This window comes from Lissotriton vulgaris, chromosome 7 (assembly GCF_964263255.1).
Source record: "Lissotriton vulgaris chromosome 7, aLisVul1.2, whole genome shotgun sequence".
NCBI lineage: Eukaryota > Metazoa > Chordata > Amphibia > Caudata > Salamandridae > Lissotriton > Lissotriton vulgaris.
This window is the reverse complement of record NC_141695.1, coordinates 795,583,395-795,609,954: the sequence shown is the minus strand read 5'-3', so window position 1 is coordinate 795,609,954 and position 26,560 is coordinate 795,583,395. Positions and strand designations below refer to the sequence as shown.

General features: G+C 47.2%; 1 protein-coding gene across 1 annotated transcript in view; it reads left to right on the top strand.

Annotated features, from left to right (window-relative positions):
- Positions 1 to 26,560, top strand: part of CCDC40 (coiled-coil domain 40 molecular ruler complex subunit) — a 762,745-nt gene that overhangs the window by 63,153 nt on the left and 673,032 nt on the right. Inside the window, exon 4 of the mRNA XM_086931053.1 lies at positions 18,934 to 19,053. Coding sequence (XP_086787179.1) covers positions 18,934 to 19,053 — 120 coding nt within the window. The remainder of the gene's footprint in view (positions 1 to 18,933; positions 19,054 to 26,560) is intronic.

Here is a 26,560-nt window from a genome sequence, read left to right as displayed (position 1 = left end):
GGGAGAAAAGATATCCAACAAAAATATGGTATTGCTGCTGCTCTCAAACAGAGGAAATATCCATGAAGGACAGGCATATGCTCACACAGATTTCTCAACAGACTTTACCATAATCCAGCTAGCTATAATTCGATGGGTTTAGAAGTTGACCAGAGATGATCACAATAGACCTGACTATATACACCTCTCATGGCTTTGTCCTCCCGTGGCGAACTACTTAATAAAATGGTGGGCATTGAATTGTTCACGGCACCCCTGATGACCCTAGTGGGATATGTCAGAGGGGTTCTAAGGGTGATCAGAAGATTCACAGCGATGGCCTGTCCATTGGCAAAATGTAGGGTGGCTATGACCTGGGGAGGAGGTCTGTACCCAGAATCAAAGATTGGTTGGCTGACCTGATGCACTGTAATGATATGTCTGATATTTACGCTACTACAGTTCCAACAATTTCAAGGCCGAAAATGTATGGGGCCTCTTCAACATTATCTTTAAAGGTCAAGCAAGAAGAATGTTGAAATGTTGTATACATTTGGAGACCTGTACAGAAACACCCTGGTCAAATTCTCCAGTGAAATGTTGGCACTGATTGGTGAATTTAGCTAGCAATATATGGACGTAGAATTTATGGGAAGGATGCACATGATCCCAGCACAAGGCACTCTCAAAGCAAGAATAAGCAAAGCAAGTGGTTTTTCTATGATATTATGGTGTCTACGACTATGACATTAGGAGGATGGACATAGGTAGAGCATTGTTAGAATGTACTCTCTGTGCATGGTTGGGGGGTGGACATTGGAACTCTCCTGAAGGTGGATATACCGATGTTAGTTTATGGCTATGTAGTCTGCAAAATCTATGGACTGGAAACTTGATTACCCTGATCAGCTGTAATGTCAATGTTTGAGTGTAACTGTTGTATTGGAAAAATCCCATAATTAATAAACTACTGTTGCAAATGCTAAAGTGACAGAGGTGAGCCTACTGTCAACATATCCGGACAGGATCACTTTGTGGTATATAGAAATCAACCCAGCAGTTCTAATGGCTATGGCCAGGCTTTACTAACATAAGGGACACATATACAGGGTCATTCTTCGAATAAAGTATGCATATTAACATGGTCCATAGGTTATTTGCTAGTATCTAGTGGGATGTTTTGATGATACAACACCAGTCATAATTCTGACTGTGAAGGGCCTAATCAGAAGGCCCAAAGGTGTCTCACACATTTGGATTGAATGACGTATTCAGTTATTGAACACAGAATCTACTTTAGCTACAGTAATATCCAGTGCACTAGACTACGTGCGATACTAGGCTTCTGTCATTAACACTTTTTTTTGTTTTACGGAGTTTTATATAGCACAAACTTGCCCCGAAGGTATCGGGTATCAGAGCACTTTACATAGCACCAGTTGTGTTGTATGAGGACACATTAATTTTTGTTAGGCACGGGGAGATTAAGCGATTTGCCCAGAATCACAGGATGTTCAGCATCATTGCTGAAACTCGAACCCGGTTCACCAGATTCGAGGTTGACCGCCCTAGCCATTAGACCATCTCCTCTCCTTGAACATGTATATCTTGTCCCTGAAAACAGAGGAGGTGTTGAGTTTAGTTAATGCCCTAGATTTATTCCTCTTACCAGATATTGGTACTGAAAGGGACCAAGATGGATTTATTGAATACTTATGGGAAATTTTAATACCAATCTAAATGATAACTTCTTTGATAGTGAAGAACCTGATATATGGCAGTTGGTATTGGAAATATCGAGAAATCTCCCTGCTGCAGCATATCAGAACGAAGTAAGAGACCACTTAACCACCTTAATGAGTTCTTATGGTCTCTGCCTTTTAAATGGACAGTATCCTAAGATTGTCTGGCTATGCTACATTCAGGGCTGTGGTAAGTTCGGCAGAATTGATGATATGACTGTTAGTGTGGGAGAAGGGTATATATAAAGCTGCTGACTTTATTTCTTTAACTATGCGTATTGGGTGACCAGAACTCCTTGCTATTTTGTTTTGCCATTTTGACCTTCATAATGTAATAACATACTCCAGTTACACAGCGGTCATGTTGAGGTTATGCCGTTTGTTGCATTGGGATCCCATTAGGTTTACAGAAATTATGCCTGCAGGTATAAAAGAAGCTTTACCCATTTTAGAAACAATCCTGTTGGACATTGTATTGTATTGTATTGTAATTGCATTTATATAGCGCTTATTACCCCTGACGAGGCGTCAAAGCGCTTTTTCGGCGAGTAGCACACTACTCGGGGTCCTATAGATGATTAGTGTTGAATTAGTATAGTGAAACATGCAATTACATTTTACGTGGAGGATATGTTAGTCAGTTATTTGGATTTGGAATGATAGCAGAAGGATAGAGGAGGACAAAGGTTTGTATTTATTTAGCGCTTGTTGACGCACGCTATTCAGGAAGCCTATAAAGGATTAGTGGTGAATTAATATGGTGAAATATGAAGTAATTTCAGTGTTCGATATTAGTCTGGGGATTGGAGTGAGAAGGAAAGCGAAGGGATAAAAGGGGACGAAAGATTTGCATTCATATAGCACTTGTTACCCCTGATGGGTGTTGAAGCACTTTTCAGGCGAGTAGCAGTCCACTCTGGAACCCATAAAGGATTAGTGTTGAAAATTAGTATAGTATAAATATGAAGTAATTTGAGTAGTAGATATGTTATTCAGTTATTTGGGTAGTATATTAGTATAGTTGAAAATGGAATTTGAGAAGTGAACTTGTGAGTCTGTTAAATTTGATTGAAAAGGATAGTGGAGGGATAAAAGAGTGAAGGATTTTTTTTTAGGTCTTAGCATTAGGAGGAGGCTTTTGGATGAGTAAAAAGGAGTTTTAGAGGAGAGGAGTCAGAGGGAAGAGTTTAGAAAGGTTTGTTTTAGGGGATCGGTATAATAAAACACGCATTTACAATGCAACGGTTTCGCCTTTGCAAAAGTTAGAGCTATTTTTTTTTTTTGGTAAGACGTTTATTGGTATTCAATAGAGCAATACACATAGCGGAGCCTACAACCCTGTGGGCCGGCTGCAACATTACGGTGTAATATAATGGTAAACAGTTATAAAAGAAAGGTACACGTTGCCTTTGACTGTGACCCTAGAATATAAGTCATTAAATGTATCCTTCACATCACGTGTGCTCATAGTGCAATTATATTTTCAAATGACGTCTTGTTTTATCTTTTTATAATTAAGTGATTTAACTCAATAAACAGAACAGTTCTCCTCGGTGTGTCCCAAATTGTTGGCTGTGTCGTCGAGGAACATTCCAGTGTCCACTGTTCTGAAACCTATAAAGTTCGCGGACAGACCTTATGAGCGTGTCAGTGGAATAGAGGTAGTTATTACCTACGCTCGGTCTATCCTGCAAAAGTTAGAGCTATTGGCATTGTAAATGACAAACATTTTATTTATGTGTTGTTTTTGAAAACAGATAAATAAATGGCATTGTCATTTACAATGCCAATAAATGTAGGCGCCTCTTGGTGGCTCGTACTTCCGAGGCACTAGTTTCGAGAGACCTGTAGTGTGCTTCGCTGTAAGGGTGTTGGGTAGTAAGGGTACAATTATGTAGTATGGATGATATGGAAAGTGTACCTAATGTGTGCGATGTAATGTAAATGTAAATTGATGCTTGTATAGCGCACTACTCACCCGCAAGGGTCTCAAGGCGCTTGTACGAATACCGCTGTGGAACCCATCCTGGCTTTCCCTGTGAGGCGTCCACTCCTGGGCACCACCAAGGTGGAGGCCGGGCATCCTTAGCGTTGTAGGGGCCGTTGTGGAGATTAAGCAAGCTATTGCCCAGAGTTGCAGAGTGGGACTCCATGATTGGAATAGGCACGAGGCGAGAATTATCAGGTCCGTGGAATTTTTGAGCCCAAGACCCGCCGAGGCGGGGAATTGAACCCTGGTCCCGGGCTAGACCTCTGCATCAGGGTCTGCCACTCTAATCATTGAGCCACACTTCTTCGCGATGGCCAGAGTAGTGCTCTCGTCTGGTCTTGTATAACCGTATTTGAACGTGTTATGCTACACGGTGCTTAAGCTGTATGTAAAGTTGCAGATGTAGCTGCGTGAGAAGTAATTGCATTTATATAGTGCTTACTACCCCAGACAAAGCGTTGTTGCGCTATACAGCAAGTAGCACACTACTCTGAGTAACTGGTTATTGTTACAGATGAGCAGGAGCTTTCTCTCCCAACGTTACGAGCGCATTGCTCTAGTTACGATTATAGCGCATTAGTGACAACTCTGGGTGCCGATGACTACCATCTGTGTAGTGTGATCAGTTTCTTGGGCGGGATGGAGTAAATACATTTGGGCTAATTGAGGCTCTTAGGTACTTACTGCAGCATACGCACCTGCTTAAGAATTGCGTTTGTAGCCAGTCGGTGCAAGCAGGTGTTACGCTATCTTCTTAAAATGCTGCATGTGGTTGGCAGGTAGGAATATAGTCACATGAGTAGTAGTTTCCTAGACCGTGCCTTCTAGATAGTCGCCGCTTCCAGTCGGAATGGGAACACATGCGTGGCATGTTTCTATAGTTAAAGGAAGGAATTGACTGCTGTGCGTTGAGGTGGGGGATATGGAAAACGTCCCAGGGTGCAAGAGTTTCGGAATCGAAAGTGTGCAGAGACTCCTCTTTCCTACAATGATGAGAGAGGATTGCTGATGCGATCGTGATCGTGATCCAGCAGTTTATAGAGTCCCCGCTCGTGAGCGCAGAAGGACCGGGGACAATGCAAGTCAGAGGCAGTGGCCGCCAAAAGCGACGCAGCAGCTGGTTGTCAATTGAACTATAGGAGCAGTGCGCCCGGCCTGACTGCACAGCGCAGAATGGGGCCACGTCCCATGAAATAGACCCAGGTCAGACGGATCGAACCACCCGCCTGGCTTTACACTAATTAGCGTACACCGGGACTGGCTTCTTGGCTACACGCACCGGTTGTAATATATAAATACATACACACACACACTCTAAGAGGCAGGGGGAATTGGACGTATTAATGAGAATGGCTGGCACGGGAACAATGCTCAGTACCGAGATAACCCCGGCCTTCCAGACAACCCTTCGATGGTAGACTAAAGTGCGGCCGTAGGGCCTGGACACATCTCTTAATCAAGGAAATACTGACACTGACCTGCTGAGGCTGCACCCTGGTCACGTGGTTATTCTGCAACACGCCCAGCACAACGCGTCTGCCGGCGGCGCCCAGAGTAGCCCCGTTCTTGCCCGGCTGCACGTTCTCTTGATTCTCGTCTCGCATTTCCAAGGCCATTTGCGTGAACATGGTGCCGCAGGCGCAGTTCTTGGGCAGCGAATGCAGAGAGAATGGAGTTAAAGGGGCAAGAGGAAAGCAACAACATGCGGATCCCACACACCGCGGGGTCGTAGAAAAGGAAGCATAGGTCCTGGAGGATCAGGTGCTGTGCATGGCGGCAGTGCAGAGTAGCCACTCCCCGGAGCAGCGCGAGCCTGGGATCGGGTACGGTGCAGGGCTTCCCTGCAGCCGGCTCGTTTATTTCGGTGCGCTGCTCTATGCCAATCACAGCGCGGCCCGGGGAATGACATCACGGGGGTGTCCCGGGCTGGCAGCCAATCACAGCGCGGCCCTGGACACACGGCAACAAGGGGCGGGACTTAAAAAAAGACCCAGAAACGCCCCCGAATCGCGTTCCGACGGGGAAATGGTGATTGACAGCCAATCTCTTCCAATGGCTAGCCTCCATTTATGGAGCTAGTCAATGGGAGAGAGAGGCGGGCCAAAGCACCACTGTTGAACTCATGAAATTTCGGCACCGCCCACTGCTTCGCAGTGCGACGGTAGCCGAAACCTAAAGAGGTTGAGAAATAGGGTAGTGCTTTGGATATGCTTTTTTAGGAGAAAAGTAACAGACACACAGATCCAAGTACATGGAAGGTACATAGATGCACAATGGAAGTATGTACATGTAGACCAAAGATGATATTTATTTATTATTATTATATTTTTTTATCTCTTAACAGCATCATTATTTTACATGTTTATTCAAAGTAATACACAAAGATAGGTACATATCTATAGTGAAAACAAATGCTTATATACAGAGGGATATGCTGTAAATTTCTCTTTGCCCTTGGAGCTTATGTGGGGAAGAGTCAAATCTTGAGTAGTTTTCTGAAGATAAGGTGGTTGTCGGTGGATCTTATGTTGGGGGGTAAAGAGTTCCATAGTTTGGCTGCTTGAACAGAGAAGGATGTGCCACCCATGTTTTTTTTCTTGTATGGTGAGATTTTGAGGCGAGATGCTCCTTTAGCCCCTTAAGTGCTGCCTCGGTGCATTGGCCGACGGCAGCACTACCTCCCCAGTGCTGCGCACGACCATTGGACGTCCATTCAGCACTAGTTCCAATGGACAGCGCAGCACTGGGGAGGAATGTTTAATAGCATCTATGAGGTTAAAGCGGAGGTTCCTCTGATGAATGTGTTCGGTGATTCCTGATGAAGAGTGGTCCTATTCCATGTATTGCTTTGTGGGTGATACAAAGCAGCTTGAACGTGGATCTTCTGGCAACCGGTAACCAATGCAGGGCTTTCAAGGCAGGAGAGATGTGGTCTTATGGTTTGATATGCAAGAGTAGTCTGGCAGCCGAGTTCTGAATCCGTTGTAGTCTTTTCATGGTCGTTAAAGGTGATCCGTGATAGAGGCTATTGGCGTAATCGAGTTTGGACAGAACAAGGGAGATGGTAGCTTGGACCTTGTGTGGAAATCTCAAATGAGGGAAAATTTGTCGCCGCGTTTTTATAGTAGTAACTTGGGCATTCATCGACAGCTTGGAGTCCATGGTCATTCCGAGGTTTCTTACTTCCTTCGATACTTTAGGCAGTGATCCCAGTTCAGCAGGCCATGCGGCAAGCGGGTTGTAATTTTTCCAATCGCCACACGTGAGTATTTAAGTTTTTGAAGCATTCAATTTGAGATGGCTCCAAGTCATCCACTGATCCACGGCCCAGAGACAGCTGAAAATTGGTGATTTTACATTGTCTTTGGGGCATTCCAGTTGAAGGAGTATTTGTGTGTCATCTGCATAGTTGTGATGTGACTTTTCTTAAGGCTGTTATGAATATTCTTTGCCAAACCTTGGCTACTTTTAACTTTTGAAAAAGCAATTAAAGACCCTGATAAGACTGGTATCACTGCAAAGGTCCCAGATCTAAGAAGTCATTCAACAAGCGGACTCTGGGGTAGATCAGGGATATCTGCAGAAAAGGGAGGCTGAAGTAATAAATAGTATAGGGAACTAGTTAGAAGCATAAAGGTTGAAAAAGCCTATTCAACTAAAGGGTGTCTTAGGGTACAAGGATTCCGAGTTATTTTGGAGGCTGTTTCACTAGACCTGGTACCCAGTTTTAACATTTATAAAATTAACATTTTAGAAGTCGTCTGAATTTAGCACTTAAAGATCATCTCTCAGGAGGTAATGATCAGTATATATTCTTTCCTTCCACTCAAATAAAAATGCTAAGCTGTCCATAGGACCAAACATTCTAGATGAGGCAAGCTTGACTTTTGTGTTTTACAAGTTTGACTTGATTCCTTGGGCATTGTATTTCTGCCAAATCGTCAATACTTTACTTAGAGCCAGTGTATTCCATGAGACATGGATTATAGCATATATTATTTACATTTCAGTAAATAAAAAGAACCAAATATTATTAATTTTCGTAATACCCCACTGCATCCACATATAAATACTATCATTAAATAACATTTCACTAGATTTGATCCAGTGGTGCCAGCAGTCCCCTAGCCACAATGTATCTTTACAAAAGCAGTACATAATGGGTGCACCACCTTCCCAGGGCCGGCCCTAGGCATGTGCAAAGTGTGCACCTGCACAGGGCCGCCAACCCCCAGGGGCCGCCACGACGAGGATCGGATCGGAAGCCGAAGGATCACTGGCGGCCCCCTGGCAGGATTTGGCGGCCTCCGGGCAATGGCAGCGTGAGCGTTGCTGTTTTCACTCTCAGTTTCACTTGCCCAGGCAGCCAGCCGGCAGTTGGATTATTCTCTTCTTCCCCTGAAAATCTGGAGGTGGACTATGCTCGTTCCCACTTTCTTCCCAAGCAGGCTACCATGAAAAGAGCGCGGAAACCTTCCTATTTTGGAATAAAGGGGGAGAGATCTGTGAACAATAATTGACACACCTCTGACCAGAAAGCCTTCACACAGCTGAGTGTGGCCATGGGCTGGTGTTCAGCTAACCTGTGCGCCTAGGATGGTAGGAAGACGAGAGGCACGGAGCAAACTGGGCATAAGTGAATTTAAGATGATTTTGAAGTTTGGTTTAAAAACGTAATTCCTCTGCATCACCACTCATATAAATCTGTGAATCCAGTGGTCCACGCTGGCTTAAACATTACACTTTTTAGGTTTCGCCTAGCGGAAGCTGCGCTCTGCGCAGCTTTTCCGCGCAGGCGAAATCCTGTTGAGAACCGTAGGGTGCTTTGGTTCGGCCCTCGTCGTTGATTGGCTGGCTCCGTAAACGGAGCCTTGCCATTGGACGAGGGGCCTGTCCGTCAATGCCGGACCAGACACGGGGGCGTTCCCGACATTCTTTGGCTTTTGCCGACGTCACGGGACGCCGGGAACGCCCCCGTGTCTGGTCCGGCATTGCCGGCACCTCCCTTGCTCCCCCTCCCGCTTGTTTCCTGGTGTGGAACATTCGTAACCTAAGACCACTCGCTCTTGTTCCCTAGTTGTGAGGTACTTGGTGCAGCCGCGCGCGCCCCCGCCCCCTCCCGCCGTCCGTTCCTCTAGTGTCCTTTCCCGCCCCCCTCCCGCCCCCTCCCGCCGTCCGTTCCTCTCCCGCCTGTCACGTGGATAACTAGTTGTGAGGTACTTGGTGCAGCCGCGCGCGCCCTTTACTGCCCCTGAAAATCTGGCATCTTTATACAGAGAACTGCTGTGTTGCACGAGACGCAAGTGGATGGGTTTAAGCTACGGCAACAAATGACTGTCGGACCAAAGCCAAAACTGAACCCGCCTGCAGGATCCATCCGGTGATTGGTGGAGGTGTTTACGCACGCCTATTCTGCCGCCTTCTTTCCCCTGAAGCATGGATGCCTCCTGCACGCTGCACGGAACATGGCTTGCTGTTTACACCCAGCTCCGCCCCCTTCGGAGGCCAGCCCCTTGCTGTGTCCTGGTCCCGCTGTTGAATGAGCTGTGTCCGAGGTAGTTGTTGAACAGCATTGGAAGGAGTGGAGCGGCGGTGGGTGCGAGAACCGCGGTGCGGGGTGAGTACCGCTGCTGCGGGTGGCGTCCCTCCAGTGGCGTCTGGTGTGCGGCTGCTGCTGAGAGTGCAGTGAAGGGCCTTTCATTGGAAGGAGTGGAGTGGCGGTGGGTGCGAGAACCGCGGTGCGGGGTGAGTACCGCTGCTGCGGGTGGCGTCCCTCCAGTGGCGTCTGGTGTGCGGCTGCTGCTGAGAGTGCAGTGAAGGGCCTTTCATTGGAAGGAGTGGAGTGGCGGTGGGTGCGAGAACCGCGGTGCGGGGTGAGTACCGCTGCTGCGGGTGGCGTCCCTCCAGTGGCGTCTGGTGTGCGGCTGCTGCTGAGAGTGCAGTGAAGGGCCTTGTAGCAGCCTCGTGTTGTTGGTGTCACCGTCCCTATGCGCAGTGAAGGGCCTTGTAGCAGCCTCGTGTTGTTGGTGTCACCGTCCCTATGCGCAGTGAAGGGCCTTGTAGCAGCCTCGTGTTGTTGGTGTCACCGTCCCTATGCGCAGTGAAGGGCATTGTAGGTGCCTCGTGGTGTTGGTGTCACTGTCCCTGTGTGCAGTGAAGGGCAATGTAGGAGCCTCGTGGTGTTGGTGTCACTGTCCCTGTGTGCAGTGAAGGGCAATGTAGGAGCCTCGTGGTGTTGGTGTCACACTCTCTGTCTGCAGTCACAGACTGATACGCCCCCCTGCCACGGCGTCATCACTGCACTCTGGAAGTGCCGCAGTTGTGGCCTCTGCTTAGGTTAGTGCATTGTAGCAGAAGCCGCAGAGCAGGAACAATGCCAGGCCCCTTAAATGACCACCTCACTGAGGTACCCTGTTATTGAAAGACATGCGTCGCTGTATTATTAATCACTGGTTCCTATGATGCATTTGTCCAGAAGCCCTACGTCAAGTCACCGTGACTCAGAGGCCCATATATTATTTATGTGATGGTGGGCCCATGTTTTATGATCCAGGCATTCAACCGGCAACTTCTGCCCCCACACACTCACACTCACACTGTAACATAACCTCCCGTGCATTCACCCTGCACCGTATGCTCCAGCACACTGACCCTCCTTGTCTGCTCCCACACACCCACTCTGCACCGTCTACTCATACGTACTCAGCCTGCAGTGTATGCTCTCCTGCAATTAATGTGCACCATATGCTTTCACACACTCACTCTGCACCATCTGCTCCTGTGCACTGACCTGGCACTGTCTGTTCTTGTGCACTCACCCTGCACTATATGCGCCCACTCATCCTGCAGTCTATGCTCCCCTGCAAACAATGTGCACCATTCGTTTTCATGCACTCACTTTGCACCATCTGCTCCTGCGCACTCACCCTGCCTCGTTTGCTCCTGGCACTCACCCTTCATCGTCCGATCCCATGCACTCACCCTGCATAGTCTGCTCCTGACACTCACCCTTCATCGTCTAATCCCACCCACTCATCCTGCATAGTCTGCTCCTGACACTCACTTTTCATTGTCTGATCCCACCCACTCACCCGGCATAGTCTGCTCCTGACACTCACCCTTCATCGTCTAATCCCACCCACTCACCCTGCATAGTCTGCTCCGGACACTCACTTTTCATTGTCTGATCCCACCCACTCACCCGGCATAGTCGGCTCCTGACACTCACCCTTCATCGTCTAATCCCACCCACTCATCCTGCATAGTCTGCTCCTGACACTCACTTTTCGTTGTCGAATCCCACCCACTCACCCTGCATAGTCTGCTCCTGACACTCACCCTTCATCGTCTAATCCCACCCACTCACCCTGCATAGTCTGCTCCTGACACTCACTTTTCATTGTCTGATCCCACCCACTCACCCTGCATAGTCTGCTCCTGACACTTCACTTTTCATTGTCTGATCCCACCCACTCACCCTGCATAGTCTGATCCTGACACTCACTCTTCATTGTTGGATCCCACTCACTCGTTCTGAATTGTCTGCTCCCATGCACTCATCCTGAATTGTCTCTTCCCATGCACTCATCCTGAATTGTCTGCTCCCATGCACTCATCCTGAATCGTCTGCTTCTGACACTCACTCTGAAACATCTGCTTCTGACAGTCATCCTGCATCATCGTCTCCCGCCCATGCACTCACCTCACAACATCTGCTTTTGACAGGGATACTGCATCATCTGCTCCCGTGCACTCACCCCACAACATCTGCTTCTGACAATCATCCTGCTTCATCTGCTCCCGTGCACTCACCCCACAACATCTGCTTCTGACAGTCATCCTGCATCATCTGCTCCCGTGCACTCACGCCACAACATCTGCTTCTGACAGTCACCCTGCACCCTCTGCTGCCGCACACTAACCCTGCACCCTCTGCTGCCGCACACTCAGCCTGCATCCTCTGCTCCAATGCTCTCACCCTGCACTGAATGGGAACCTGCACTAACCCTAAGTGGCGGCTGACACAAGTAAAGAGTGGCGGAGGAGGTGCGGGGGAGTGTACAGCGGGTGGAGTGCACAGCAGGGGTTTTCATAAAAAAAGACTTACCTGGTTTGTGGATCACTCGCTGCATCTAATTAGCTTGTAGAGGTCTCACTGCCGTCCCGCCCCCTTGCTGTCCTTACTGGGTCTTCATGACCCTCATTTGCCTCCCCCCCCCCCCCTTTTTCCCCACTGATCTTTGTTTCAAATATCTGTTATGGCTCTTAACACTGAACGAGTGTCGCTCCGAGACTGGGATTACGTAGGGACCTTTAGAGGCTCTAAACACGTAAGATTTTGGTGCCCCATATATTTCTAATTCCAAAAATAATCAATAACTTGTAAACTAACATTTTATTATTTCACAATGAAATAAAACTTCGAGTAAGATGGATAAAGTTTGTTTTTGTATACTTCCACTTTATAGGTTCAGCTGCACCATTTGCAAGTTTGCATTATATGGTTCATGGTAAATCCGGCAATTGAAAATGTCTGTGGTGTCCCTTTTCCCTTGATGCCCTAAGCACATGCTTATTTTGCTTAATCCAGCCCTGCGCACACGCATTCAGAATATTTTAGAAGAGAATGGTGCATGTGTACCTGTCCTGAGCATATTGAGCTGTGCTGATCCAAAATACAGTGATATTATGGGTATTGCTACTTCTAAATCCATGGAAACCCCAAGAATCAACACAAACAGTAGGCAAGTCTCCCTGTCCTAGCAGCAGGGCTTTCAGGATGCTGACATGGAGTATCGTCTAAGTGAGAATTTGTGTCAGAACTCAAGTATTCATTTGTTTATCCACCTATACAGTACTCTGAGACTTGAGCACATTCCAGATATGTCTGTAATCTACTTGTCAGTCATTCCTTAACTGTACATATTCTGTGAGCGCTGAAAGTTTGTTTTTGTTTTTGTTTACGCTTCTGGATATGTTAAGTAGGGAATGAAATATTGGACTTGCGTCCTTTTATGAGTAAAGAAAGCTTGCTTTCCTGCTGACATGCCTGTTCTGTGAGGAAGTAAAGCTTGCTTTGCTGCTGCCCGAATTTGACCTGTTCTGTAATTGCAAAAGGCTGTACTCTTTCTGTCCAAGGTGTACCTGCTCTATACTGGAATGTTCCCACTGTTGCTGCCCCAATTTATGAAAAAGCAAATTATGTTGTGAGTGCACTTGCGTAAAATGATCAGTCAGAAACTTTCTTTTGTAGAACCGGAGGCAAAACGTAGCAGCGGTTCTCTGACCCAAAAACCTTGGGTTCACTCCTGGCTTCCCAGCTTTTCCAAACGGTGTCACTGTGAGCAATTAGTTTTCTTCACGGTTTCTCCTTTATCATTGTCCTCCCATTTGAGAGCACCATGAAATAATACCGGTTAAGGTGTGTGTGTTGCTCTGGGTGTGTGTGTGGCTCTGGGTGTGTGTGTGTGGTAGTAATTGCTGTCTGCTGAGCTCATCCGTAGGGTACAATAGGTCTCACATTTGCGAGAGATTAACCTAATGGCAATGTAAATGACAATGCCATTTATTTATCTGTTTTCAAAACCAAAACATAAATACAAAAGTTGTCATTTACAATGCCAATAGCTCTAACTTTTCCAAAGGCGAAACCATTGCATTGTAAATGCTTGTTTGTTACGTTTTTGTTTGTGCAGCACGGACTCAATGCGAGGGGGGCAGAAACGTGCCAAACCTTCAACGAATTTCCAGGGCAACAATAGTTTTATCCCAATAGAGACTGCTTGTACTGAGGGCTGCACAGTAGAACTGTACAAAATGGTGAGTGGAATCTCATCGCTGACCTCGATTACTGAACCACCTTTAGCTCGTTCTTCCCTTACACCGACTGCATTGTTTTTTTTTCTGAAGACATAGTTGGTTCAAGCAGAAATGTCTCACTTTAATGAACTCTAAAAAGGGAATAGTATGCAAGTTCATTTACTCTCGTGAACAGAGTTAAAAATGGTATCTCGCAATTAAATACTTGTTGAGATTCCTGATTTTCACGTTTCCCTCTCTCGTGAGGAATGAGCAAAACTCATGGTTCTAGTGAGAAATATTATACAACTTCGCCCGCCCCTTCTATATGGAGCCCTACATCCAGAAGTGTAGCAAGGATGCCAAAGCCTATGGTGCAAGCAATGACAATAAATTACCCCCTTGACTGCTGTTGGGGTAGTAAAATACAGAAACTATTAGATTTCAATGAGCCCCTCAGGGCACCGGTGCCACTGCAGCAGCTGCCCCAATGGCAGCTATGCCCTTACCTAGTTATAATTATCATATTATCCTTGTGCATAGCCTATATATATAATTAATTTAAAAAATGTGCCTGCAGTCCTCAAAGTACTTCACCTTCTGCTGCAGGTCATAAGTTGCTTGCTGTGTGACAATATTTTTTCCAGATGAAATATGTGCCATTTTTGTGGAAATGATGGGCCTTATTTATGAGGTTTTGGCACAGGATAGTTCCTGCAAGGAATCTTGTTGCACTGCGTCAAAAGAAAGGGCAGAAATGCAACGTATCAATAAGATACATGCATTCCTGTCCTTTTCCCCTGCGCTGGCGTACAATGGGCTGCCATGCGCCAAGACACCCTTACACCATCGTGCATGGGTGTCTGCTTTGTACAGGTGATTGTTTTTGTGCAGGAAGATGCACCTTCTTACACATAAACAAGTACAAGAGGGTTTTCACTCTTTCTATGTGTGCTGTAGAATGCAGCACAAATAGAGAGCAAAAAATGAAGAGAACTAAGGATATTTCTTCTTGGTGCGCCTCCCTAGGAACACCACTGGGGTGGCTTTAGAATAAGATGCATTCAGGTTTATGGTACCTAATAAATCTGCAAATGCTTTAGATTGCATGGGTGTTGCGCGGGAACACCCACAGCAATACCCATTGAACGCCCCTTTCACTCAATGTTCTGCGTTAAAGCGGCACTTATTTACAAGGCCATGAAAAGCCATTGAAAGTTACTTTACGTGGCCTTGTAAATATGCTATGGCACATTGCACCACCGAAACGTCAAAAAAGCGATGCTCAGGTAGTGCAAAAGTGCTGCCTGGAACCTCGTAAATGAGGCCCTAGGTGTATTACAGAACATAAACTGGGGTGGCCATCTACTTGAAAACTGTTCTGGATCTGGAACTACTACCTCGTGCATTATAGCCATGTGAATTCCTTGCTCAGTTTACTATCTTCTAGCGTCTAAAGTCACGTGGGGAACGTTGGTCACGTGGCCCATAATGCTGTGGATCACACCCAGATTCACAGCTTGTACCAGATATTTTCTGTTCAAACCAATCTCTTGGTCGCAAACAAAGTTATGAAAAAGCATAAGCAGCTGAATGCAAAAACTACATGAAATTTGTAAAACCCCAAAACAACCATCTTTGCAAAATTATTCTAGCACATTGAATATTTTTCTAAGGGCCTATTCTCCAGTCAAACGGGACTCATGTATTATACTTATTGCCACAGACATTCTCCCAATGAGTCCTTTACATATGACACCCGGGGAGAGGATAAGCATGAGTTTTTATAAAAGCTTCATGTATAAAATGAAAGGAATTTATTGACAATGTAGGGCCGAAACACAGTCAGAGAGAGTGGGCAGGTAATGGAATCGTAAGTTAGGAAACTTAAGCAAATAATGCATCTCATTAAATGATTTTCTCACATGATTTTAATTGCAAAGTGTTAATGAGATAGCACTCGAACAAGTGCAAAAAGTACAGGTATTGAGCATCTTTTTCCATTCGCTTTTCAACTCTCTACACATCATTATTGTCACCTAATTAAAATGATTTGCATTTTTATAGATATCAGCTTTTCACAAGTCATTTCTGAAAAGCTCATTCAATACATTATTTTATTTGAAAAATAGAGTTTGTGGACCTTGGTTTTATCAATAACGCTTTTATGAATAGTATATTGTTTCAAAAAATGTATACGTTTGTCATAATTATTGTATATATTCTCCTGTCTAATGTGCGTAATTGAACTTTAAAGATGCATGGTATAGCGCATCCAGTTGAACAGCAGAACAGCATCTGTGGCACAACCACCAAATACTGTGATATAATACTTTAATGATAAGCACAAGTAAACGTCTACATATAGAAGACAGCCTAATATGAATTCTTTAGTTTTACTCCGCCCAATGTGTCATATTTAGACTGTCAGGTCCATTCCAAATTACTTAAACTTTACACCAGAGTGCTATTTTTAGCACCATTTTTCAACATATGAGGTTGTGCCATGTTGCTGCATTTCTGTTTTTTTGTTGGAGGTTGTGTCATGAGGTACAGTAAGTAAGAGGGTTTGGGTGTTCTCTATATTGTCATTGATTATTCATCCACAAAGCAGGTAACCTTCTCTTATGATGGGAAGACATACGTATTAAAACACCTTCCTGAGCTCCGCCCCGTCCGGACCCCCTCTTCCGGGGCCCCACCTACGCTCCCTGCACAGGGCCACCATGAGCCTAGAGCCTGACCTTTCCCATATCTTTTCGTGTATTTGACGGCAACCACGGGCCTCCTAGATAGGCCGTTCTCCGTGCACACACCAGTGGACACCCCTCCACCATATCTCCAGAGAGGGGGCTTCTGGGCTCGTACTGCAGCGTGCAATCTCTTTTTTTTGGCCACCAGGGACACCACCCCAACGAACCTTCTCTCAGCACGGGATTCACCAATTCCCTCCAATAGTCCCAAAAATGCCTCTTGTGGACCCTATTCAATGTTGTGACCCAGGATCGCAGAAATCTCCGGTGTCATTGCTTCCCAGAAGGGCACAGGGCTCGGACAGGACCATGCCATGTGGATGAAGCTAGAATGTGGGGAATGGCACCATTTACACCCAGCTTGATTGTTTCCATTTTAATTAATGCCGCACAGGAAGTTACTGGTCAATTTCTGTTTAAACTCTTTGTTTACATTGTTTAGAAAACGACTAAATTGCATAGAAATGTGTGCTAAGGAGGAGGTACAAATAGTTGAATAATCTACAAGAAATCTGATTAACACCAAATATGTGAATTTGAAGAGTGGACTGGAAACATTCATTTGAATCTATACCACAACAACTCCTGCGGAGTTCTTTCCTTCATGAAAGCCTTAAGCCTGCTTTAGTGGAATTTTTGATACAATGGCACAACAAGTGACAGCACCAGGGTGCGATGTGAGGCTACAGGAGATCTGTCAGATACTTTTTCTGTCCTGCAGGGAGTGAGACATGACTGCCTACTGATGCTGTTTTTGTTGGTTGATTGAATATTTAGATCCTAATATCTTGAAAGGAGAGAGCTGATGTCTTTTTGTGGTAACCCTGTTCTTCGCTTTGCAGATGACTCTTTTACTGGCATACACATAAGAATGCTTTAAATACGCTAGTGCAGTCTTTCCTTGATTAATAGTCCATAAAAAGATTAGCAATAAATGTTGCACGATTTTTGAGAAACATCTGCTATTAAAGCATGTCTTTTTGGCTATGGCCATATCGTCTAATGGTTCAAGAAGTTTTTTTTTTACTTAGGTACTCATCTGCCTGTCAGAAAACCTTTATGGGGTCTCCGATAATAAAACTCAACTTGACTCAAACACAGTATTCTTCTTCTACTATGAAATTCAGTGAAAACTTTGGCAAAGCAAACGTGGATGCCTCTAAAAAAGCATATTATGAAAAGTAACTCCAGCAATAATACCTTTATTGCCAAGTTGTGGGGTTCAGCTGTTAGGCCGATAGTTATCGAGAAAATACATTCTTAAGACAGCTTCTAGTGCCTGCAAGGCAACACTATTAATTCCATTCACAGCAGTGAGGGGATCGAAGTGTGTGTTGCACTTGTGCCCCTTGTACTCTCGATCAGAATTTGATTCAAAGTAGAGTTTAGAGCCAGCTGTCTGGTTTGATCTTAAGGCTCATGGCCATAATCTGCCCTAGGTGGAGCGGGGTGCTGGACTTACCCAGTCCATCCAGTAACTCCTCTTGTGCATTGTTCAGTTACAAGTTATGCCACCTGTAACAGAGAAAACAATGTGAACCTCGTTTTACTGGGTAAAATGCTGCATGTGGGTCCTGATTCTGTGTAAATTAAAGCAGCCCTTTCTGCTTTAAGCAGGTATTAAATAGAAGTGGGGGTATCTCTGCTGGTAAGAGGATGCCCGGTGGGGGATGTGAGGGTGTCTGGGCCAGGGGAGGCAGATGCCAGGTGGAGGGTAACCTTCCACTCTAGATGCTGGAATCCGGTCATGCCAGTGGATCTGCATCTGCATTTACTGGTCTGATTATCGAGACAGTATGACTACTCCCACTAAACACAAATGTAGGAACACTGAATTTGTAGTGATTAAGTGAGCTGCATGCATCCAAGGATGCTGCTGTGCCCAACTACTAATTGCCTCAAAGAATGTGCCACGCTCTAGCGCTGAACCATTTCACAAGGGCCTTTTCAAGATCAAACATGGAGCGTTTGTGTATAGCCCCTGATAATATTGTAAAGCAATGATGTGAACCTGATACAATCTACATATCAACATTACGTAAAGAGGATGCTATGTAAACGGGTTTTAGCATCTGTATGGTTGGTAAATATTTTGAAATGAAATTAATGTGGGATGTGGAAAGTATCCTTCTTTTAGGATCCTGCCAAAAGAGAAGATGTTTTTACAAATGTACTTGGGAACTCTACCACTGAAGCACAAGTGGTCAGAGACCCAAGATCTGAGTGCGATTGTCACTGTTCATCACATATGTCTGAGACTGTGGCTCATTTTGTCTTTTAACTCAACATATCAATTCAGGCGTTTGCACTCTAGCTTTTATACTGATCCACGTTGTGATTCTTACTACTGGAGGAAGCTGTGTGATGTTTATCTGTTTGTATTTTAATGTATCTAATATTACTGTAGTTATGCTGCAATGACAAATCTTTCTCTGATGATGATGATGAGTTCCAACATGCCATCAGCATTTCCGTGGTTTGCATGGTTGTGAGTGATTTAATGTCTTGGTCGTGCGGTGGATATTTCTTCACAGTCAGTTATTGTAGTTCTATTAATTATATAGGGCCCCACTGCCGTGCATCATCCATTAAAAAACCAACCCTGGATTTGGAATAACAACATGCAGAGTGCACATATAGTCTAACTTGTATATTTATCTTGGTTGAGTAGCAGCAGGAAGACGAGCAGCAGGATACTTTGCAACCACCAGGCACCTGGGAGCCAGAAAATGTGCCTGAGGGGGGTACCCCAACAAGACCAGCCTCAACCAGGCGCATCTCAAGGGAGGGGGTAAGTAGGAAGGCCCCTAGTACTCTACAGAGTCCTGAAACCGAGGTGTCTCCACTAAGTTGAAAAGGGGCGCAGTGCCTCCAGTGAGGTTCATCAGGAAGTCTTCTTAAAGCAGTAAAACCTAAAGTACCGTTCCGGTTTATATGGCGCGACAGGGAGTAACACCCCTGGTGCCTCCTGAACTCGATTGTCACAATAGATGATGCTACCCAGCTTCTCTGCCTGTGGGTGGAGGTTACTTCATCTTTGCCAATAAGCACATCACATAGATAAAAGTCGAATCCTATGCTCTCCATTTATACTTCTGTAAGATTGCCAGTGCTGCGTAGCGCTACAAAGCGCCTGGCAGTGGCTCCTTGGTCCAGCCATTGGATGTGAGTATTCAGAAGCATAGCATACCGGTAAGGAGTAATTGGGTAGCCATACCTAACCTCTGACCCAAATGTAAATAACAACTGGCCTCCTCCCCTCTCCTGTCAGAGCAGCCTGGAATTCCTTTATGTAACCTTTTGTTTCCCATTGTTGCTATGTCAAAGCAGTGAATAACCAGATGTAAGGTCTGGTATTCACACAGGTGGCTGTCAGCATGAGGCTTCAGGCCTGCGAAGCTGATCCTTGAAGGCGATGCTTAACATGATGCTGGTGTCTTTGCTTTGATTGTTTTTTCTTTAGAAAGACATGCAGGACTTTCTCTTTAACACAAACTTGGGCAGAGAGCATTTTGCACATCCAGATCGATGCAAGCATTTCACCCAGGTTTCTGTTGATCCAGCTTTCCTAGAATATTGTTTACTTGAAGTCAGCAGTTGAGGCTGTGGCCTATGACTCCTGCATAGTAGGCAGAGTGCTTCAATCAATACCCGCTCACTGCTTATGTATGCAGTCAGACATAGGGCTGAGGACAAGCAGCCACCGGCCATTTTACAGTAAGTGCCCCTGGCACAGCTTATGCACACCATGGCACTTTGGTGGTATAGAAGGGGCCTGCAGAGGTTTCCGCGGCCCCTTCTAAATATGACACTCAACGGGCCACATGTTGTGCCAGCATGATCATGTTGGGACGTTCCTTCATTTGCATGAAGGTCGGAATCCATGCAAATGAACACACACTTTGTCTCAAAGAAGCTGCCTGAAGGCTCAATGATTGTGTGACCGATAGAGACATATACTCTGTGTGCCTCCAGATGATCCCAAGGGCACCCCTTGGACAGGGGCAAAGTGGGTTCATGTCCTTCCCAGACACCCCCTGCCGGCATGTATAGTCACTCTCTGCACCGGCCTGCATTGGCATCTCTGCCTCTCTTTGAAATACAGAGAGAAAGACGGACTAGCGGCTGCAAACAGTAATGCTCTGCGTACGGGGCAGGTGTGAGTTCACGGCTGTGCTGGGAACCGTGCATTTACTGTAATAGGGTCAGGTGCATTGACACTGCCTGCCCTGGACTGACCCACTTAAAGGTTTGCCCAGCGCAGATTGTGGCAGTGCTCTGTGTTTGTAAAATGGCCGGGAGTGTCTGCTGCAGTGTCTGCCTGCTGTGATACTCAGGACTAATGCAGTCTGATTGGGACTCAGCCTCAGCAAGACATGGAATAGCTTCCAGGACTCCAGTGCTAGGGAGAAGGGATGTTTTTGATTGCTGGGTCCCGGGATCAGGAAGGCCCTGTAATGAGTGGGTCCTACCTTAGCACTTTAAAGGATAACATCTATATTGATCTTTAGCTCTCCCTGAGCCAACCGGGTCCCACTTTTACCTCAGTGTGACGTCACTTAGCTCTGAAAGAGCGAGTTTGATTCATTCTGAACTTCACTGTGTACCTTCTCCGAAATCCAAGATGAAAGATGTATGTGGTTGTTAACAGGAGTTCTCTATGCATTTTGTTTTCTCTCCTTTGAACCTGAAATCAGGAGTAGATGGAAGCCCGCACCTGCAGGCTTTGAAGCCAACTGTCTGGCTGCTGCTCCCTAGAAGGATAATGGCACTGGCACTTTTTTTATTTTAAAATCTGTTTTTCTTGCAGAATTAGAAACCATTACATATAATAGATCGACCAGCACACTCATGGTGTCCCCACGCATGGATAAAATAAACAGTAAAACGTACACAGCCATTTAGCCCGTATCCCGGAGGCCGGGAGGCGTAGTAATCCATACTTCCAGCAAGAACATCACAGTGAGCATCCCGTAGGGATGATTGGTCAATAACAGCTTTACGTATCTGCGTTTTACCCCCCTAAACTCCTAACCCTCCCCCCACCTCAGCCAGCAGTCACTAGCATTCCAGTTAGGCGAGCGATACTCGTAATCCCGGACCCCAGCCTATCCAATGGTGGGCCCCTATCGTGTTGGTCTAATGTGTCCCTATCCCTCCCTCACTGCCTATCTGGGCCCTCCTGTCACGCTAGGGACACGTCCAACCCCGGGAATAACTGCAGTGCCTCTTGACCTGGGCCTCGGTGCCTAACACTACCCCCAAACAACCCCCAAACAACCCCCTTCCCCCCCCTGCAACCGCGAACGATATGGGCCATATTCCTATCTCTACAATGGGGTTCGCTACAGATCGATTGATGCCGTTACACTCACAAGCCTCATGGAGCCCGTATACACAAATAGCTTATTCTTCGTCCTCCACCATGGAATCACGCAACGCCTGGACTATCATCTCCCACGCCCTCGCCATTTCCAAGCTTTTTTCATTATCAATCTTGACTTCCTGTCTCTTTCGGAGCACACTCTCCCATTCAGACCATCTCAGCAGTTCATTCACCCATCTCCTCACTGATGGTCCCTCCCTGGACTTCCAGTGCCAAGTGATTTCCCTTTGCGCCAGTATAAGCCCCAGATCAATGAATTTACTCGTCACCTTGGTATTCTTCGTGTGTGGGAACCAGAGCAACAGACACGCCGCCATGTCAAAATCCACCTCCCGATCAGTCACTGCATTTAGGAGTTCCCCAACCTCCAACCAGTATGTCTCCAGCTTTGGACAGCCCCACAACAAGTGATCTATATCAACCTCCAATGCCAGGCACCTCGGGCATCGCGCCTCCTGCACCCGGAAATACTGTGTAATCTTCTCCGGGGTCAGGTAAGCCCTATGCAGGATGTAAAAGTGTACCTGTTGAAAGCGTGCATTCCTTGTCCCCTTCCATGTGCGCTTCAGGATATGTCCCCACACCGTGTCTGGGATGGGTCTACCTATGCTAACCTCCCATTTCGATTTCAGGCCTAGGAGCGGATCCAACCCCTCGTGCAACATCCTATTATGGAGGCAGGTCACCGCTTTAAATGTACCTGCGGCCATCACGACATACTGACAGGCCATGGTCGTTTCCGGCTCAAGGAGCCCCCCTTTCCAGTGTTTCTGCACTGCCGCCACCACAGCCGCATGCAAGAGGAAGCTCCCTTCCGGCAGCCCAAACTGTTCCTGCAGCGTCCGGAAGGGGACCAACGTTCCATCGATATTCAGATCACCCACCATCTGCAATCCCAGCTCTTCCCATTCCAGCAGCGGAGACCAATCGCCTCCATGCGGCAGCGCGGTCAGCATTCCCAATGGTATCTCCGGTGCATAAGGTCGGGACGTCTTTGCTCTCTTCAATCTACTATGCCAACACAACCTGAGCGTCTTTTCTTCCATAGTGAGGCCTCGTAACTCTAATTTCTGCTGCATGATAATGTAAGCCAGGACGTGACGTTGTATACCATTCCCTCGTTCGTGTTCCGGCCCTCTGAACACCCTAGCCACGTGCTGCGTCAGAACCTGTAGCTGCGCAGCCAAATAGTACAATTCAAAATCGGGGACTGCCATCCCCCCCTCAAGCTTGGGTCTAAGCAAGGTGTTCAAAGCTACTCTACGTCGTCCATGCCCCCAGAGGAAGTCGATTATCATCGTCGGCAGGTCCTTAAAGATCCTCTGAGGAATCCAAATAGGTAGCGTGCGGAAATAATAAAGTAACCTTGGGAGCGCCACCATCTTCAATAGAGCTACTCTACCCAGTACTGACAAAGGGAGGGAGGCCCAAAAGGATATACAGCCTCTCATTGCTCTTATACAACGCCCAATATTACCCTCCAACAGATTCGCGACCTCATGGTAGATGCGGACTCCTAAATAAGTGAAACAAGATGGCTCCCAGATCACACCCAAATCACGAGGGGGGTATGGTGTGTCCGCCCTAAGCGGAAAGATGCAAGTCTTCGTCCAATTAACCATAAGGCCCGACAACCGACCAAACTTGGATAACATATCCATCGCTCCCTCCAGAGCCTGCTCTGCATCCGCCATATACAGCAGCAAGTCGTCCGCATATAGAGATATATAGTGCGACTGCTCACCTCGTTCAATCCCCCGGTACATGACTCCTGACCTGGCTCGCGCTGCTAATGGTTCCATTGCTAGTGCAAACAGAAATGGGGATAGCGAACACCCCTGTCTCGTCCCTCTACAAACCGGATAATCCGCGGATACAAGAGTGCCCAGGCGCACCCTCGCTGTAGCCGATGAATATAACACTTTCGTCCATCTACGAAACCCCTCGCCAAGACCAAACTTCACCAGGACTTCTTCCAAGTAGACCCATTCCAGGCTATCAAAGGCTTTCTCAATATCCACAGATAACACTGCCGGATCACCGTCTGCGTCCGCAGCGCCATCCAATATCCCAATTAGGCGACGAATATTGAGCGTCGTGTTCCTCGTAGGGATAAACCCTGCTTGGTCCCTGTGCACCAACCTGGTCATATGTGGAGCCAACCTGGTGGCTAGTATACGGCTCAATATCTTGTAGTCTACCGTCAACATGGACAGCCTATATGACTTTACATCTGATGCCTCTCTGCCGGGTTTCAGCAATGGTACTATCAACGCCTCCCTCATCGATCCGGGCAGACACCCCAACCTTCTAGCCTCCTCGTACACCACCAGTAATCTGGGTGCCAAACTATCCACATACTTCTGATAAAATTCAATCGGCAAGCCATCCACCCCGGGCGTTTTGTTCCTCGCCATGTGTTTAATGGCCGCCCTGATCTCGTCGAGCGTGATAGGCCCTCCTAAGTCCTTCGCATCGTCGTCATCCAGCACCGGAAGCTGCATCGATTCCAAGTAATCACTGATCTCCAAGGCCTCCACCCCTAGTTGGCACTCATACAACTTCGCATAATAGGTCCGAAAACACTCCATCACCGCTGTCTGCGAATAAACCATCTCCCCCGATGCAGTCTTTATGCTCAAGATTGGGCAGCCTCTGATTTCAGGATTAGCGAGCCTGGCCAGGAGCGTGCCTACTTTATCCCTTTCAGCATGCGCTTTAATGGCATATTGCCTATAATCATAGCTCCGCAGCCGTTCCGTTTCAGTCGCCACTACCTCTTTGGCTTCCAATAACCGGGCTTGTAAGTCCGGTCGGTCCGGTCTACGCTGTTCTACGCGGTCTACCCCTCAACTCCTCTTCCGCTTTTGCAAGCGCATTCAACACCGACGTTCGGGCATTCGAGAACCTACCCATACACACTCCTCTCACCACCACTTTCATCGCGTCCCATTCAGTGGACCTAGTATGAGCTGTACCCTCGTTTTCCCCAAAGTATTGGTCTATGCCTCGTTGGACCGCGTCACTAAACACCGAATCTTCCAAGGTGTCGGGCCGAAGCCGCCATGTTGGAATTGCGGACCTCGCACGTTGCCATTGTACGAATACCAACAATGGATTGTGATCCGAGATGGTCCTGGTCAGGTATTCTGTATGGGTGACCATTGCAGCCAGGGAACCACTGCACAGGACCGAGTCGATCCTGACGTGTAAAGCATGGAGGGCCGAAAAAAAGGAATAATCCCTACTATCCTGATGCTGCTCCCGCCATACATCCAGCAGTCCCCACCTCTCTTGCCAATCCTTCCTATGTGTAGCTAGTCTACGTACTGGGGAATCAGCCAGTGGTGGGTGCGACCTATCCAATGCCACATTAGTGATTGAATTAAAGTCCCCTCCCAGAATCACAGGACCCGCCAAGAAGGAGGCCAGTGAGCACGACAGGCCATCAAAGAAGCGAGCCTGGTCAACATTTGGGGCATATACGCAGCACAAAACCACATCCCGGCCATATAACCTCCCCTCCACCGCCACATATCTACCCTCAGGATCCACCAGCTGGTTCAACACCTGGAACGGTACACCCGCTCGAACCCATATCAGCACCCCTCTAGCGAATGCTGAATAAGTGGTACCAAAGACCTGACCTCGCCACCTCTTCTGTAGCGCAGTGCATTCTTGTTTAATTAAATGAGTTTCCTGTAACATTGCAATCTGAACACCCCGCCTCACCAGATAAGCATGCACTTTGTGGCGTTTGATCATAGTTCGCAGTCCTCGGACATTCCATGTTAGGCATTTCAAATTAGGTAACGTCCCCATGATGATCCTTAACAATCCAATTCAGGTACAGCCAGTCATTACCCACATCGTAGCAGTTGCTCCCCCCCAAAAGAATTATAGAAAAAACTCCCCAAACCCCACTCCCCAGGACAGAGCCTAATAACCCAGTTTCAGCCCTGTTCCAAACCTTGAACTCAACACACATCAGTCTAATCTGTGGTCGCCACCACAGAAGGCCTTAAGGGCCCCAAGGGGGTGAGTTATCGCCGACCAGGGCAGGCGGAGCCCGCGCCCCGCGCCTTCCATCCCACACTGCTTATGCCACACCCTACCTGCCAGCCCTTCTAGTACCAACTGAATATTTCTCCGTGAGGAGCGCAGAGTCATAAGTCCCATACATGAGTTATTCATTAAAGATCCCGTCAGACGTCTGTGGGGTGACCGCCGGGCCCTTCGAGCTCTCCGCCTCCGATAGTTCTTCTCCGGTCCTGCCTCCGTCCTCACCAGAGTCCGATTCAACCAGTTCACCCTCCTGTTGCGATCTCGTGATGCTCGCCGTCGCTGCCAGCGCCCCTCTCTTGTCCGCAGCCATTTGACCTTCCCGTTTCGCTCTCTGAAGCTTGTTACGCGAGCGGATTTGTTGAGATTTCCGGATCTGAAGTGCTTTGGGCCTCTCTCGCTGACTTTTACCAGTTCTGTCCGTGCCTGCGCGATACAATTCTAGCCACGACCACGCTTCATCAGGAGTCTGGAAAAATTGAGTGTTCCCATCCAGGACTACTCGCAGCTTAGCCGGGAAGAGCAATGAGTACTGAATGCCCTCCTCCCTCAGCTCCTTTTTCACCGCCAGGAAGGATGCCCTGCTCTTTTGAACTTCTTGCGTATAGTCCGGGAATATCGCGACTCGGCTATTTTCCACCTCAAATGGGCCCAGTGCTCGAGCCCTCTGGATTAACAGGTCCCGATCTTTATAGTGTAGGAGCTTCACCACCATCGGTCTAGGAGGGCGGCCGAGCGCCGGTGGGCGAGCGGGCACCCTATGTGCCCGTTCCAGTGAGAAGAAAGATGAGAGGCCCTCCGGCGCCACCACCGTTCGGGTGCGCCCCAGCTACACCAATCTCGCTGGAGG